Source organism: Podarcis tiliguerta (assembly GCF_965153285.1).
Source record: "Podarcis tiliguerta genome assembly, chromosome: 5".
NCBI lineage: Eukaryota > Metazoa > Chordata > Lepidosauria > Squamata > Lacertidae > Podarcis > Podarcis tiliguerta.
In genome coordinates this window covers 25,366,402-25,382,194 of record NC_139538.1, presented here as the reverse complement: position 1 = coordinate 25,382,194, position 15,793 = coordinate 25,366,402, and the positions used below count along the sequence as shown (strand labels likewise).

At 41.4% G+C, this 15,793-nt stretch overlaps 1 protein-coding gene and 1 long non-coding RNA gene across 4 annotated transcripts in view; one reads left to right on the top strand and one right to left on the bottom strand.

Moving 5' to 3' along the window:
• Positions 1 to 15,793, bottom strand: part of LOC310678700 (uncharacterized protein) — a 238,110-nt gene that overhangs the window by 71,268 nt on the left and 151,049 nt on the right. For all 3 annotated transcript variants that reach the window (XR_014511880.1, XR_014511881.1, XM_083443041.1), the window contains exon 3: positions 1,306 to 1,380. Coding sequence is in view for 1 of the 3 variants with exons in the window: in XM_083443041.1 (XP_083299167.1) it covers positions 1,306 to 1,380 (75 nt within the window). In the remaining 2 variants the exon portion in view is untranslated. The remainder of the gene's footprint in view (positions 1 to 1,305; positions 1,381 to 15,793) is intronic.
• Positions 480 to 14,558, top strand: LOC310678751. The gene is made up of 3 exons (XR_014511934.1): positions 480 to 621; positions 7,314 to 7,426; positions 14,091 to 14,558. It is a non-coding gene; the product is annotated as an uncharacterized lncRNA (long non-coding RNA).

Genomic DNA, 15,793 nt, shown 5'->3' with positions numbered 1-15,793 from the left:
TTTATCATTAACTGACAGCAGTAGCATCAAATGAGGGTTTGAACAAAGGAATGTGTTAATTATTGCAGGTAGAACAGTCATATCAGTGACATCAATTTAATGAGACAGTTTATACTCTCATAAACAAAGCCTGTTCAGGCTTTAACACAGAATAGGATAGAACGCATGGATGGGACATTTTAACCACTAGCCCCATAACCTGTTTAAACATTTTCTTTTCCCAATGTAGCCAAATGTGGACAGGGTATTTCTTGTACATTCAATCAGTATTATATACTTTGGGAATAAGTGTCATAGGTCAAGAGTCAGCTTCGCCTGCTGAACAGCAGCCTGAAGGGGGAAAAGAAGGAGTGACTCTGCCTGCAGCTGATCAGCTTTCAAGGAGACAGAGGAGAAGGCACTGATGAGAACCAGCTGGCTTCAGGCTTCTTAAGCAGAGCTTCCAGCAGGAGTCAGTTGCTGGTAACAGTGCTTGTAGTTCCTGGTCCTGCCTTGATGCTTCCTGCTCGTCTTGACCCTATGATCATCGGATTCCCTGATTCCTGGCAGTCTAACCATGCGGATTGCTGTTCACCCAACCCTTGGATTTGACCTGACTTTGGATGCTGACTCAGCATCCAGGCAAGTAGAGCTCAGGGACTCTTCTGGTTGGCTGGCCTCCCAACCCACTGAGCTCTATACATGGTTGCTCAGCAACAAGACTGCGACAATAGGCATTGTGCATAGGCTTTGTGCAAACAAGATGCTTGACTGTATGAAAGTCTGGTGCTGAGTCATCAGGTGCAAATGTCTGAACAGAATTCAGGTCTTGAATCATCATGTACATTTCAACCAGCTGAGAGTTTTAAAGCCAAACTATAAACGCTAGGCTTTTTGCTCCTCTTAAGCAGTGGGGGGACGGATGGACTGTGAAACTCCAGATATTTTTAGACTCTTAACTCCCATCAGGTCAAGTCATCACAGCCAATGGCCAGGGGTGGTGGGAGTTGTAGTCATCTGGAGAGCCACAGATTCTCTATCCCTACCTTAAGGGCAGCTTAAGGTTGCAATTCTGAACATGGGAGTAAGCAAACAGCATTGAACATAGTGGGACTTTCTTCTGAGGAAACATACATAGGGTTGCACTGTAAGCTATCGCCTCAGCGAGGACTTCAATACTAGAAATAGGAGTAGAAATCCAGAAGGGATTCCATTATGTTGTAAACATGGAACAGGGTGACAGAGGGCAACTTTTAAATGGATTCAGAAAAAATAAACCCACTCAGGAGTGCAGTAAAGAGATTAAAATCTGGTATGCTGACATACCAGATGGAGGTCTTCTTGAAGTTTTGAGATGTTCTGATGGCAATGCTGACCAGGGTTTCCCTTTTTCTCCCCCTCCTGGGATGAAGTCAGGAAAAGGTTTGCGTAAAAATTTTGCATCTGACCTCATTAAATTTATTTTAAGGGGTTATCCTTAAAGGTTCTCTCTTTCTGAGGAAAAGAGAGACTTTAGAATATAAAGTCTGACTTTTCCTTAGAGACCATAGCTAAGGTTTGACCTCATAAGAAGCACTTTTAAAAATGTGTTTCTTCTGTGCAGCCCTCTACACGTCTATAGTAATAGTTGGTTCATTTCTAGACCAACCGCTGTTCAGCCCAAAGGTCCCCAAAGCAGTGGACAGAATATGAATACAAAGGGAAAGCACAATAAAAACAAATACAAAAGTATAATGAATGAATGAATGAATGAATGAATGAATAGTATAAAATAGCAAAATCATCTGAAGCACCAAGTCACTCTGGATTCACGGTCTTGCAATAATGCTCTCGCTACAAGCATGACTCCACAGCACACAGAAGCAAATTAACTCACATCCTCTGCTCCAATCTCTCACTTAGGACCAAGCAGACAGGGGGAGTGCTCTCACTCGCATCACAACCCAAAGAAGTATCCCAAAGGGCAAGTTACCTTTGGTGCCCCTCCCTTCAAAAGTAAGCCTCATTGAGTTCAATGACACTTACTCTCCTATTGCTTGTAGAAATGCATCTTCAAACTGGGAGATGATGTGAAATCCTTTCCATGCTGCTTTTCAGACCCATGAAAAATAATGTCTACTTGTAAGGGCATAAAAAGGCATTTGACTTGCCCTTCTGGGGCTGAAACGTGGGACAGGTGTGTCCCCACCCCAACCCCCAACATAGAAATAAAATAATATCTTCTAAGAGAGAGGGTTAACATATTTTACCATGCATGTTCCTGGGGATTCCAAGGCTACATTTAATATTTTATTTTAAATAAGAAGTAGTTTCTTCTCAAGGAAAAGAGTGGTTTTTATTAGCTAATGAATAATAATATTTAACTCACGGCTTCCATAGCTTGGTAGCATATGAAATTTGCAACTACCCATGCATTCAGTGTTAGGTAATTGAAGCAACTTGATCTAGTATTGGACTAAATCTAAAAGTTCAATATACAACACAGTGTACTGTGCAAGCTTAGACATGAGAAGTAAATTCCACTGAGTTGAATCGGTCTTACTCCCAGGCAAGCAGTCTTAGGGAGCAATCTTACACACCCTGGGAGGGCATCAAGGGACCATAGGATAAAGCAGATCTCCCATATGGCTTTGAGTTTCTGTACTGATATTTATTTATTTATTTATTTATTTATTTATTTATTTATTTTGAAGTACTGGGTTGTTGTTGTTTTCTCCCATTGCAACCAATGGCATGGAAAATACAACTCTGGTCAAAAAAATATTACCCCCCTCAGATACAAAAACAGAGAGAAACATCAACACTCTCCCCCCCCCTCTCTGTCACAGCCCTATCCTATCCTGTTGGTATGAGTCTGGCAAAGCTTTGGGTTGGGTAGTCCATGGATAGGATTCCCCCTCCATGGACCCTTTTGGATTACACTGCTTAAGATTCATTGTGTATGATTTTGTTCAGTTGTACTAGAGCTGAAATTTGTCATGATAAAAAATAAATGCTAGATATCCATTTATAGCATACTATGAAGGATTGTTGCCATTTATTTCCTGCAAATCTATCATGAACAGCAAAGCTAAATGATAAATGCTGACTAGCCTCCACCCTACCCTGCAGAGTACTTGCTCTAGACAGATTCTGCATTAGGCCCCACACTTACAAAGTATCTTATAAAGCCTTTACTCATAACTATTACAACTATGGGCACAATCCACCAAGTTCTCCCCACTGAGATATTCTTCTTCGGCTCCCATTCATTCCAGTGTTTGAATTACAAGAGGACAAGGAAATTGAGATGGGAGACTTGCAGATTTCATTAAGGTCTTTGTCTAACTTTCCCTCCATAATCTGAGCACTAGCATGTGGGTGCATTGTGCCCCTAGAAACAAATGACTAGCCTAACTGGCAAGAGAATTGTCTTCAAACAAATGCTGTTTCATTTGACCTCTTGTATGGTAAATGCATGATTATTAGCTATACTGTTGTGTAAAAGGTAAAGGGACCCCTGACCATTAGGTCCAGTCGTGATCGAACCTGGGGTTGCGGCGTTCATCTCACTTTATTAGCCGAAGAAGCCAGTGTACAGCTTCCGGGTCATGTGGCCAGCATGACTAAGCCACTTCTGGCAAACCAGAGCAGTGCACAGAAATGCCGTTTACCTTCCTGCCGGGGCGGTACCTATTTATCTACTTACTTTCTGACGTGCTTTCGAACTGCTAGGTTGCCAGGAGCAGGGACCGAGCAACGGGAGCTCACCCCATTGCAGGGATTCAAACAGCCAACCTTCTGATTGGCAAGTCCAAGGCTCTGTGGTTTAACCCACAGCACCACCCACATCCCTTATACTGTTGTGCATGGGCATTTAAAAAAAATAAAAATGAGGGAATAAAGGGGAAATGCCAGCAGCTAACTTATTCCTTCCAGCAAACTAATTTCTTTCCCACCCTAGGTATGTCGTCACATCACCTAGGATGCCTAGTATATCATGAATAAGGGGTGAAATTTAGTTACCTTCTTCCACCAACCCAAAACCCCACCATGGATTGTTATGTACTTTAATATTGGAAGTTCATAGACTTTTTCTACTATTGCAATTGCACCTGGTATTGTTATGTTGCTTCAATTATTTCTTTAAAACCCTTTCATGTAAATTCCCATCACCTAATGGTATAATCAAAAATACTACATGCTTCATACTGCACTTTTGACATCATGCACCAAAAAGCATAGGTAACACACTCCAGAAAATATATGAAAGAACAGTGACAATAGGAAATATATGTAGCTTCTCCCAGATGATGTTCTGGGTCCAAATCTTTCAGAAATTGATTTATTTGATTCGGATAAATATATTTGGGAAATAGACTGGAGACTTTAAACCTGCTCTGCCTGAAGAACTAATCCTCAAACTAGGGTGGGAAAGGAATCCATTTAAAAAGGATTTGTACAAAGAATGTAGCTTGATTCAGATACAATTGGGTTTTCTTTGCATTGGACAACCTCTTGCATTGGCAGTTTTATGTTTTGTGCATTGTCATTTTAAAAAAAGAACCCTAAGTAATTATATGCAAAGTAACATACAAAGGAAGATGTATATTGTACATATAATACATATGAAAGAGTCATGCATTGTTTGTATTTTTAGTGAGATGGGTAAAAATGTAAGTCACTTCCTGTACAGATCAAGGAGTGAGAAGGGAATAAGAAAACAAAATTCCATGTGGATAAGTTCAGCACTAAGATTTTAATAAAAATCCATCCCTGTCTGAAGCCATCCATTCCTTACCCAAAACAAAAGACCCTTATTATATCGGGACTCTTTCCCAAATAACTCCAGAGCAATGCAGTGAGTTAAGAAATTGCTATTGAAGGTGATGATCGTTGGTTTGACTTCTTAACAACCAATGGAGATCTCACCTCTGTCTCACAATTGATTTAACTAAGCTGTTTTTCACCTCTGGTACATCTACATTCAACTTGTGTCACTCACTGGAAAAAAATCGCCTTTCATATTTCTAAAGCACAGGTTTCACCCACAGCTGATGATTTACCTGTGTTTCTCCATCGGGAATAGGCTATCCACAGCCCTCCAGATGTTATTGGGCTACAACTCTCATTACCACTGACCACTGGCCATGCTGGCTGGGGCTGATGGAAGCTGAAGTCACCGTCCCCCTTCACCACCATCCTACATGCTGAATAGGCAATTGAGAAGAAAATGCCACCTGAAAGTTATTATACTAATAGAAAATGGGCCTATTGAGATCAAAATGATACTAAGGCAGGGAAGAAAGAGAAAAGCTATGATAGCCGTCCGGGCAGTATGATACTGGAAATAAATGTCTCCTGCATATGAATTAGTTGCAAGATGTTTAAAGCCTCTTGAGAGAATATTTTTAATATGGCAACAAATACCATTTTCTTGATTACTTTTAAGACCCGATTAAAGTGAAGGAGCTCAGCCCAATAAGTTGTTTCTGGAGGGCGGGAGCTAACTGAGTATAATTTTGGGGGTTGGGGATGGGAAATTGTGCCACCATTTAGGTCTGAAATACACAGCCTTGAGAAATGCTTTTTTAAAGCTGTTTGCTTTTTAAATGGCAACAGTCTGTATATCTATTTGTCTAGACTCCATCAAGGGGCCTATTGTAGCTGGAGGCTTAGGCTTGAAGAAGACTAAAGGGCTACATCATGTCAAAAACCTGAAGTAGGAATTATTGCCTTTCTTGCTTCAGTTCACAGCTGTATTATGTCACCAAATCACATCACAGTGTAATCAAAGATGAATAAAATATTTTTCCCCTTTACCTTAAATGCTTTTCCTGTCAATTACAATCAAAGGACATGATTTCAGGTCTGTCAGTTGGCTGGGTTCCTTCTGACTGATGACTCTAAAACTGTAATCTACTAAATATAAAATGAATCAGAGAAGTCTCAGAATGATTCTGCCATTAAGAAAGAAGTTTTTTTTTCCCCTTCCCACAGGGGACAGAAAAATAATTGGTCTTTAAAGAATGAAATCAAAGATGTTAAAAATGACTCTTGTGGTCTTTCCCCCCTCTCTATATTATTGGCATTTTCGTCCGTACAAAAATTTCAGTAATTTTCCTTTGGGAAAAGCTCCTATCAGCATTCTAATCAACCCGATCTCATCTCGTGTGCCATTAAAGTAAACATTAACTAATATCTTATTTTTATAAGTCCATACTTTTTTGTTCGTATTATTAGGTGCTCTATGATGGCAAACTGTAATCCCACTACAACGACAACTTCTAGGCAGTTTACTAGCTTGATTACATCATTAACCATAATCAAAAACAGTTCCCCAGAATGATTTCAGCTTAGTGGTAGGGATTGCTTCCTTTGATCTCAGTAGCATCATTTTACGATAGGTTGCTCCTCATTTACACTACAAATGCTGGCAAAAATGAAAGTGGTATCTTTGCAAGCAATATTGGATAAAATAAAATAACCAGTTCAGCAGTCTATGCCAGTTGCTTTCATCGATGAACAATCAGAATTTCTTTTTTAAATCCTGAAAGAAAAGTCTTAGATTGTGTCTCATCTCTGTATGATATTGCTTTGTGTTTTCTGTTTAGTAGCATTTTTAACACAGTTTCCAATTCCCCCCCCCCTTTTTAAGTCTTTATTAATGAATGTGTTAAAAACAACCCGTTTTGCATTGTGCTCCAGCAAAAGGAGATTGATCAACATATCACTGCAGTACTTTGGCGATATACATAGCATAACATTTTACTTTAATGTACTAATATACAGCTTTTTTACTGTTTCATTTGTAATGTTGTCACCACTGATGAGCAAATACAAACCTACAGACTGTTTGAATAATGCATGTCATTATTGGGGAAGTAATATTTCTCTCTGTGTTAAAAGTGGATTCCGCAGTGATTATTTGGGTGAGCACAATCTACGAGACTAGAAAAAATATATACAGTGCAGGTCAGGTGCAAGTTATAAGTTGCTTACATAGACTTATTTAGCAGCCCCCTATCTTATGCTATTGTTCCGATACAATCTCCATTCTGGATTTAAGAATCCACATGGTATTTGCTGTTGGGGAAGGCCAATCCACTGATTTGCCTTCCATGGATAAAACCCAATATGGAAAACTGAAGTATCTTGCAAAGATGAAGACAGCACATCTACTGCTCTACTTCTACAGGTGCAAAGTGGTGGTCTGTCCACTTCTGATCTCTGTGATGAAAGGAAATGTATGAAACTAAATGAGATAAATAAATCTCAGTTGACACGGATAGCTCTGTTTCTTTGTCCAGATATATTTTTGAATGCTTATCCACCTCTGATCTATCTCCACACAGCTTGCAGCTTCTATGGCTGGGAACCAGAAATGTCTTTACTCATATTTTAATCTTCTCCACTCCCTCCAGACTGGCAAATGAGAGAAAGAATTAAAAAGAGGAAATGGTTATTGGTAAGACCTAGAATACAAAGTTTTTATTTTTGGGAAAAGAGGAGAAGCTGTAGGGTTTAGGTGAATGAGAAGAAAGGTGCGCTCCTGGACCAAGAGAGAGTCAGGAGTTGCCAGTAGATTTGGTCCTCTCTTCTCACCTCCGAATTTTTGCTTCTTGTTTTCACTCACGTTAATAGGCAGGGGTGACCATATCATACTTCCGGTGATAGCTCCTTGCACATTATAGTACCTTTGAAAGATCTCTAACATTTACGTGAGCATTTAGGGGGAATGCTTTTTAGGAACAGCTAAAAAGTCTCTGGGAAAAATATTACTATTCCAATTTTGAATTGGAAACTGGCTGGTGTGCAGAACTACAGTGGTGCCTCTGGTTACGAACTTAATTCGTTCTGGAGGTCCTTTCTTAACCTGAAACCATTCTTAACCTGAGGTACCACTTTAGCTAATGGGGCCTCCTGCTACCGCCATGTCACTGGCATGTGATTTCTGTTCTCATCCTGAGGTAAAGTTCTTAACCCTAGGTACTACTTCCGGGTTAGTGAAGTCTGTAACCTGAAGTGTTTGTAATCCGAGGTGTTTGTAACCCGAGGTACTCATATGCAGATCTCTTGACAGTGTCTTTGCAGGATAACCAAAAGCTCACACATCTCTCTGGAGGATATATGTGAGCTCCCACAGAAGATCAAAAAGCAGATGTTTGAGTCACCAGAACATCTGCTCTTCCTACTGTGTGAAGTCATCTCTGTCACAGAATAATTCCCATAGTTCTGGGGTCTGTTTTTGTAGTATGAAATTACTTTATTGTTTTGATATTTGCCACTTGAGTACTTTGGTTAATCTGTCACCTCATGACACAAATTAATCAGTCACAATATCAGCTGAATGACCTAACCAATAAGTGAAACCCGGACCCAAAGTTGCCTCTGATATTCTCAACCATATTGGAGGATGGCAAAATATTATCCAGGGGGCTTGAAATTCTCCAGCAATTCATCCTGGAAAAGAACATGCCCAGAAAATTGATGCAAAACTTCATTTTTGGCAAATTCCAACCCATTTCTTAAACAGATGCTTTCCCCCTGCCTTAAGCCACTGCACTCTCTTCCTCCGGGAAATTTATCCCAGCCCAGATCTGACATTGGAAGTGAGCCAGAGTACAGAGAGATAAAAGGGGTGGGGAACTGCTTAGTCACCTTTACACTCCATTTCATGGAAAAGAATTATACCCCATCACTCATTTATATATGAATAGGCCAGACATATGAACAAAATATATATGGATGACTCATTTACATATAGTTCAAGCCTGTTATTACTAGAATGAATTGATAAATACATGAATTCACCACCTAAGGCTAACTTTTTTTTTGACTCAGGGCCACTTTTGCAAATTAGAAAATTGTTATGGGAACCATACACACATACGCCACAAGCAAGTACACATCACAAACTATGTTATTTGCTACAATAGAATACTTCTTTCAAGCCTAATATCGGGTGGGGGGGGGAGTATCAGGGAGGTACCACTTAGGCAGGAGGAGTGGGGGGGGCCTTGTTCCCACAGAAGGGAGTGGTGACCACCAACTTGGACAAATTTAAAGGAGGAGGAGACATATTTAGTTATTTTTTATTTTTATTTTTATTAAATTTATATACCGCCCTTCATCCAAAGACCTCGGGGCGGTTCACAAGATAAAAGCACAAAATAGACAGTTTAAACAAAAACAAAACAATACCCCCCTCCAGACATGTTTAAAAGGCCAGAGAATATTAATCAGCCAAAGGACTTGTTAGGAGGAACAAGCTGTGCAACCAACCTTTTGCGTGTTCAGTCCCAGAGACCTCCCCCCTAAATAAAGACACATTTGACTCAAATTTTAGTTTTGGTTTTTGGCAGAATTTAGGCCACAGCTTTATTAATTACAGAAAAGTGAGTGGTTGCATAGGGTCTGGTTCAACTAGATCCCTAGACCTTTGCAGGTAGCGCTGACCCAGAGCTCTATCATAGGTCAGCCAAGGGTGAACACCTGAGGCAGGTGAAAAGCCTGGGAACAGAATCCCCAGATGCCCCCCAGGACTCAGGCACAGGCACAACCCCCTTTCGGGGGTTGACCAAACCAAGTTGAGTCCCTGGATTCTTTTAACGGAATACCCTTCACATAGGGATGGCGATACCGTTCTCCCATCCCTATTACCTGAACCAGTGCCTATCTGCAACCTTACAAGTTGTGATGAATTGCTACGCTGCAGGTGAAACCCAAATGGCCACAGCCAATCAGCCAAGTGGGGAAAAATCCTGCCGTGCCCCTGTCCCAATGACAGACGACACGCGACGGCAAAATGCCCTAAAATTAGGGAGAGGTGGGTGGGTGTTCCAATGCATGAGCCAAAAGAGGAAGCTCTGCGACCCATGCATGGGTTTATATAGGTCCCTCGATCCATTTAGACTGCACCCCATTGGCCAGATTAAACCCAGCAATGAGGGACCTACCAATCGGGTGTTGTGGCTATCCAATAGACCCACCCACAACCAGGTCAGTCTCCAGGTCTCACCGCAACACGTGCCCTCTTTTAGGGAGGACACGATTTCTAGCATGTGATTGAATCCCACCCAAAAATAATGCCAGTCTGTGAGCAGCACCCTGGGTGATACATCCACGACTATATACATTTTCGCAGGACCACCATGGACAGTTGGCATTATCAGACACCTGCAGAAACAGTTGCTAGGAAGCACATGTGGGGACAATGCTGCTGCTCTCAGTTTCTGCTTATCAGCTTCCTATTTGGGCACTCTGAGAATAGGATGCTGGCCACTGGGTGGGCCTTCTTAAAAGCAATCTAGAAAAAAATAATACAGTAGCCCAGACATTACTGGCAGTCTTCCTTGTATAAGTGGACAAAACCCTTGATGGCACAGCTTATTCCAAAAATTGAACAGAGATGGAGGTCACCAGTTCTTGCCTCAGATGTTTCAGGCACCCTTAACTGTCCTCAGGTTCTCCCCCTTTCAAAACAGATTTTGTGGTTGCCAATGACAACCTCAGAGCTCCACATTCCCTTTCCCCCCATATACTTACAAAGGAAAGAAGAAAAGGAGGAAAATACAAATTGGAAGCTCTTTTTTTTTGACAGGTGGCAAGTAATATTCATCCAAGTATTTCTCTCCGCCTATATTTTGTACATCCCTTGCTTCTTCTTCTTTTTTTAAAGAAGAATCATATAAAGTCTGCCATAATCGCATGTAAATTAGCTGCTGTTTTCGCAATGGCAGCTCCCTGCATAGCCTAAAAGCACAATATACAGCAAATGAAGCTGCTGCCTCCATCCTTCAATTTGGTAAATGCTTCCAGCGTAAGAAAAATATTTTTAAAATTGCCAATAATTATAAAAATGTTGCTTGCCACGGCATAATTATTTTATAAACCACACAGCATACAACTGTTTCTCGTCACGGAGGCCATCTCCACACTGTACCATATGGCTAATGGCTTCTATTTTGCCTCACACCATACTGTGTGTGCCTTTCTCATCATACTGTATTGGCTACTGAATCAGTTTGCTGTTAATGTCTGTGTTACCCTTTCACTGCATGTTTATTTTATGAGATTGTGGCATCTGTTTTTGGTGTTTACTCTAAAAGCGACAGAGTTCCCTTTCCAGAACCTGGATATTACTGCAATATTAATTTCCCAAGAAAGGCTTTTGTTGTTGTTGTTGTTTATGCCTTTTTGCCTGTCTTCGTGTGTGTGCGTGTGTGTATGAAACCTGATAGAACCCAGTGCACATTAGAATAAAACTTAGATTATTCAACCCGAATACCCACCTACCAGTTCCTTTTTGAAACAATTCATTTAGGTGATGGAGCTTTTTCCCTCAGACACACATTTGGCTCTTCAGCTTCCCAAAGTATTAACATTTAAAGGTTCAGCTCCCTTTTTTCTTGTTTACATTCTCGCCTCTAAAACTGCAGTGTGCTATGATCTTTCAAAACCAATTCCAAATTTCAATACATTAGTAGACTATGAATGAGGGGCAGGCACAGAACACATTTTCAAAGTTGTTGTGGTACTAAAAAAAAACTTGCATACTTATTAAAAAAAATCCTACAGAATTAAATTTAAAATGGAACTATATGTCATAGTTACACAATTAGAAGGAGAAGAATCCTCATGGTTTCATGCAGTTTATAAGAACTGAGCATTATAGGGAAAAGAGAAGAGCATGGTTTGTTTCAGATTATGGCTCCAGTTTCCAGCAAAAAGATCATAACTGTGGTGCTTGAGTTACAGAGTTGAGCTTTGTTATCTTTTTGATCCCTCTCCCATTAGCTTCTGTTTTTGAAGACTACATGTAGCTTGACTGGATTGAAACTGAGGGGAGTCACGCATTACCGGGCTCAGGAGTGGGGTGGTGACAAAATTGGGGCTACACTGTTGCACCAGTGGTCTTGCCACCAACCATCCCTTTGGTACTCCCTTTGGTGTATCCATGCAATGTTGACCTTGCCGCTTGCCCTGCTCCACCTGCCCCCATCTAAGTAAGCAGGAGTGATGCTGGTGTTGGGAGGGTAACTCTGCCCCGCCACATGAACAACTACTGGAGTCAGGAATAGAGGTGCATGGGTTCCACTGAGCTTCTCACAATTTATCCACCATAATTTCATCACTGATACAATATCTTCAAAACAGAGTTTAATATACTGAAAGTGAAAATGAATAATCTCAAAAGGAAGGCATTATCCCATTTTCACTGAGGCTGTGCACAGAACCTCTTATCTAGGGGTAGGCAACCTTAGGCCCGTGGGCTGGATGTGGCCCAATTGCCATCTCAATCCGGCCCACAGATGGTCCAGGAATCAGCGGGTTTTTACATGAGTAGAATGTGTGCTTTTATTTAAAATGCATCTCTGGGTTATTTGTGGGGGCTGCCTGGTGTTTTTACATGAGTAGAATGTGTGCTTTTATTTAAAATACATCTCTGGGTTATTTGTGGGGCATAGGAATTTGTTCATTTTTTCTTCCAAAATATAGTCTGTCCCACCACATGGTCTGAGGGACGGTGGACCAGCCCACAGCTGAAAAAGGTTGCTGGCCTTCTCTTATCCTCCCTGTGGCTTCAATCTGGGGTGTGGTGGGGTGGGAAAATCAAGCTAAGCTACTCTGGGACAACCTGGAGAACAGGCACACCAGCTTGCCCCCCACAATTGAGGGGGCCGGTGCCATGTGATGTGCTGACATCACTCACACTTGATGCACACTGTGCTGACATGTCACATGCACTCATGTGTGGCATGAAGAAGAAGAAGAGGAGGAGGAGGAGGAGGAGGAGGAGGAGGAGGAGGAGGAGGAGTTTGTATTTGATATCCCGCTTTATCACTACCCGAAGGAGTCTCAAAGCAGCTAACATTCTCCTTTTCCTTCCTCCCCCACAACAAACACTCTGTGAGGTGAGTGGGGCTGAGAGACTTCAGAGAAGTGTGACTAGCCCAAGGTCACCCAGCAGCTGCATGTGGAGGAGCGGAGACACAAACCCGGTTCCCCAGATTACGAGACTACCGCTCTTAACCACTACACCACACTGGCACCTCATGAACATGTTGTACGGCATGTACAGTGGTACCTCAGGTTACATACGCTTCAGGTTACAGACTCCGCTAACCCATAAATAGTGCTTCAGGTTAAGAACTTTGCTTCAGGATGAAAACAGAAATTGTGCTCCAGCAGCACGGTGGCAGCGGGAGGCCCCATTAGCTAAAGTGGTGCTTCAGGTTAAGAACAGTTTCAGGTTAAGAACGGACCTCTGGAACGAATCAGGTACTTAACTCGAGGTACCACTGTACAAGTGTTCACTGTGGAATACTGAGGGGGCCTGACCCCCTCCTTGAAATTTTTGAGGGCTCCGCCCCTCACCCTTCCATAGATGGAGCCCCTACTGGGAAACCAGACATCTTGTGCAGTGCTGTTTCACAGGTGACTTTCCTGCAGAACCACAAGTTCAGTCTCCAGGTAAGATTGGGAATATCCTCAGTCTGAACCCCTGGACAGCCTCTGCCAATTGGAATAGACAATACTGAACTAGATGGGCCAATTGTGTGAGTCAGTATAAGTATATGTTCCTATGAATTTGGAAGATGCCCCCCTCCCCTTTTTCATCTTGTCCAGGCAAGGAAAGCCCTTTCGGCTGTTCTGCCTATTACGTGGTGACATGGAATAGGGCCTTCTCCATAGTGGCACCTCATCTGTGGTTATTTCCTCCCCTTGGAGGAATGACGGCATGCAATACTGTCATCATCTGGTTTTTGCTGCTACGAAAAAATACAGGTTTTGGGGGAAATTAGATATTGTAAGGCCAACTATATTTGTTGAGACATGTCTGCTATGTTTGTTATGGTTTTGATTTTTAACTATGTTTTTCTCTTGGTTGTATTGAATGTAATTATTAAAATGCATTTGTTTTAAACTGCTCTGGGATATGAATTAATGAAGGGTGGTTCAGAACTTCAGTACATAAGAAGTAAACAAACAACATCATGGAAAAGTGGCCACACAGCTCTGACTGCCTATCAAAGGCACCTACAAGAAGTCTTCTGTGGATGGTAACATCTGATCTTACATCCATAATTGTAATTCAGTTGAGTAACATATGTTTCTCTCATTTGCAGCAGGATTTTGCATTTTGCTGATCGATGTTTGTCTAGCTCCACTTCTCATGGGCATTTAAACCTAACATGCCTATAGGAAGATGTAAAGGATGTAAAATCAAAGGATGGATCTGGTATTTATGTACTGTGTCTCAGTTTATTTGCTTTGGAAACAGTGTCATGTCTCAAAACAAGCCATGTAAAGAGTTCCACGCAGGGCAAAAAACGATCAATGCAAGTGAAGGAAAACTATTGTCTGAGGACTGTTGGTTTATATACCAAAACCTGGCTGGCACATTGGCAAAACTGCTTGACTTCTATGAACTGTTTTGATACATAAGTTTGCAGCTGAACGGATTCTACCTAGCAAGCTTCCTCAACAAGACACCAAGCAAGATGAAAGGAAATGGTTTAAACCATGACATTCTAAGGCCAGGTCATGTTCACCTCATTTATCACTTTAAGAAAAAGAAGAAAAAGGTGGAGCTATTAAAATAAAGGCAGATGACACTGCTGTCTGGGCTGGAACCCATCTGGTAAAAGTATGAGTCCTTTCCTATTAACAGGTCATTGTGAATACCTCTTTGCCAAAGTAGCAGAATATGGTGCTTGGGCAAACAAAAAAAGCTTTTGAAGATCCTTATGGGAATTCAGTTACTCTTTTAACTGTGTAAATGCACATTTTGTTTCTACTATATAGAGCCTGAAATGAGCTATGTCCCAAATACTATCCCCAAACATCTGCAAGACACTGTATGGGTCAGATAATCTGATGACGTGATTTTCCCTTTGAAAGTTTGCCTGCAGATGGCTAGCAAGGTGCTTGTAATGTTTCTTACAGCAGCACTGAGTTATTTGTGTAGCTTTCGGAAGATTACTTTGTGACTTCAATGCAATCATTACTGCAGAGGCAAATATATATCTAGTAACACTGTGGCTTATGGAGAGGGAATTAAACAATGAAAATATTTCTCTTCTTTATATTGAATTAGAATCATCTAAATAATTTCATCATTTCAATGGAAAAAAGTTTCAGTTTATGAAAGCTTGCTAATCCATTATTTTCACATGAGGCTTGCTTCTAGGAACTGTGGTTTGTTAAAAGTGCTGAGAGTCTTCAAGAGACCCCCGTATTCCCCTCACAAACCCAATTTACATAACGTTTTAACAGTCAATCCTTCTTCCCAATGAACTCTTGAAATTGTAGCCCTTTGAGGAGAACAGGAGTATATCTGCACCCATAACAAACTACAATTCCCAGGATTCTTTGGGCAAAGCCAAATTGATATTGCTTTAAATGTATAGTGCAGATGGGGTTTTAACTGGATACCACCCTTTGAATGCATTTTGATTAACTTGGGCCTGTAGCAGCACTATGGTTCTCATAATCCCTAGACATGTTCTCTGGAGTTGTAGTCCAAAACATCTGGAGAGCAGCAGGCTGGGGAAGAGTGTTAAACACCATTTGCAACCATGTGCTATTATAGTCTTGAACATCTTGCATGCAAACGTTCATCTAAGCCAAGGGTGGGGAATTGGATCCCGCCAGCAAGCTGCATTCAGAACTGGTCCATCCTCTGCAGACCATTTTGCCAGGTGAATGGGACTGCCTTCCTGTTAACCACCACACATTAGCCAGGTTGCTTGATAGGTCATGTGACCAAGCTGAAAGGGATCCTTGTCTTCTCCCACTCCTGCCACACACTTTTGGGGGGACCTATGCT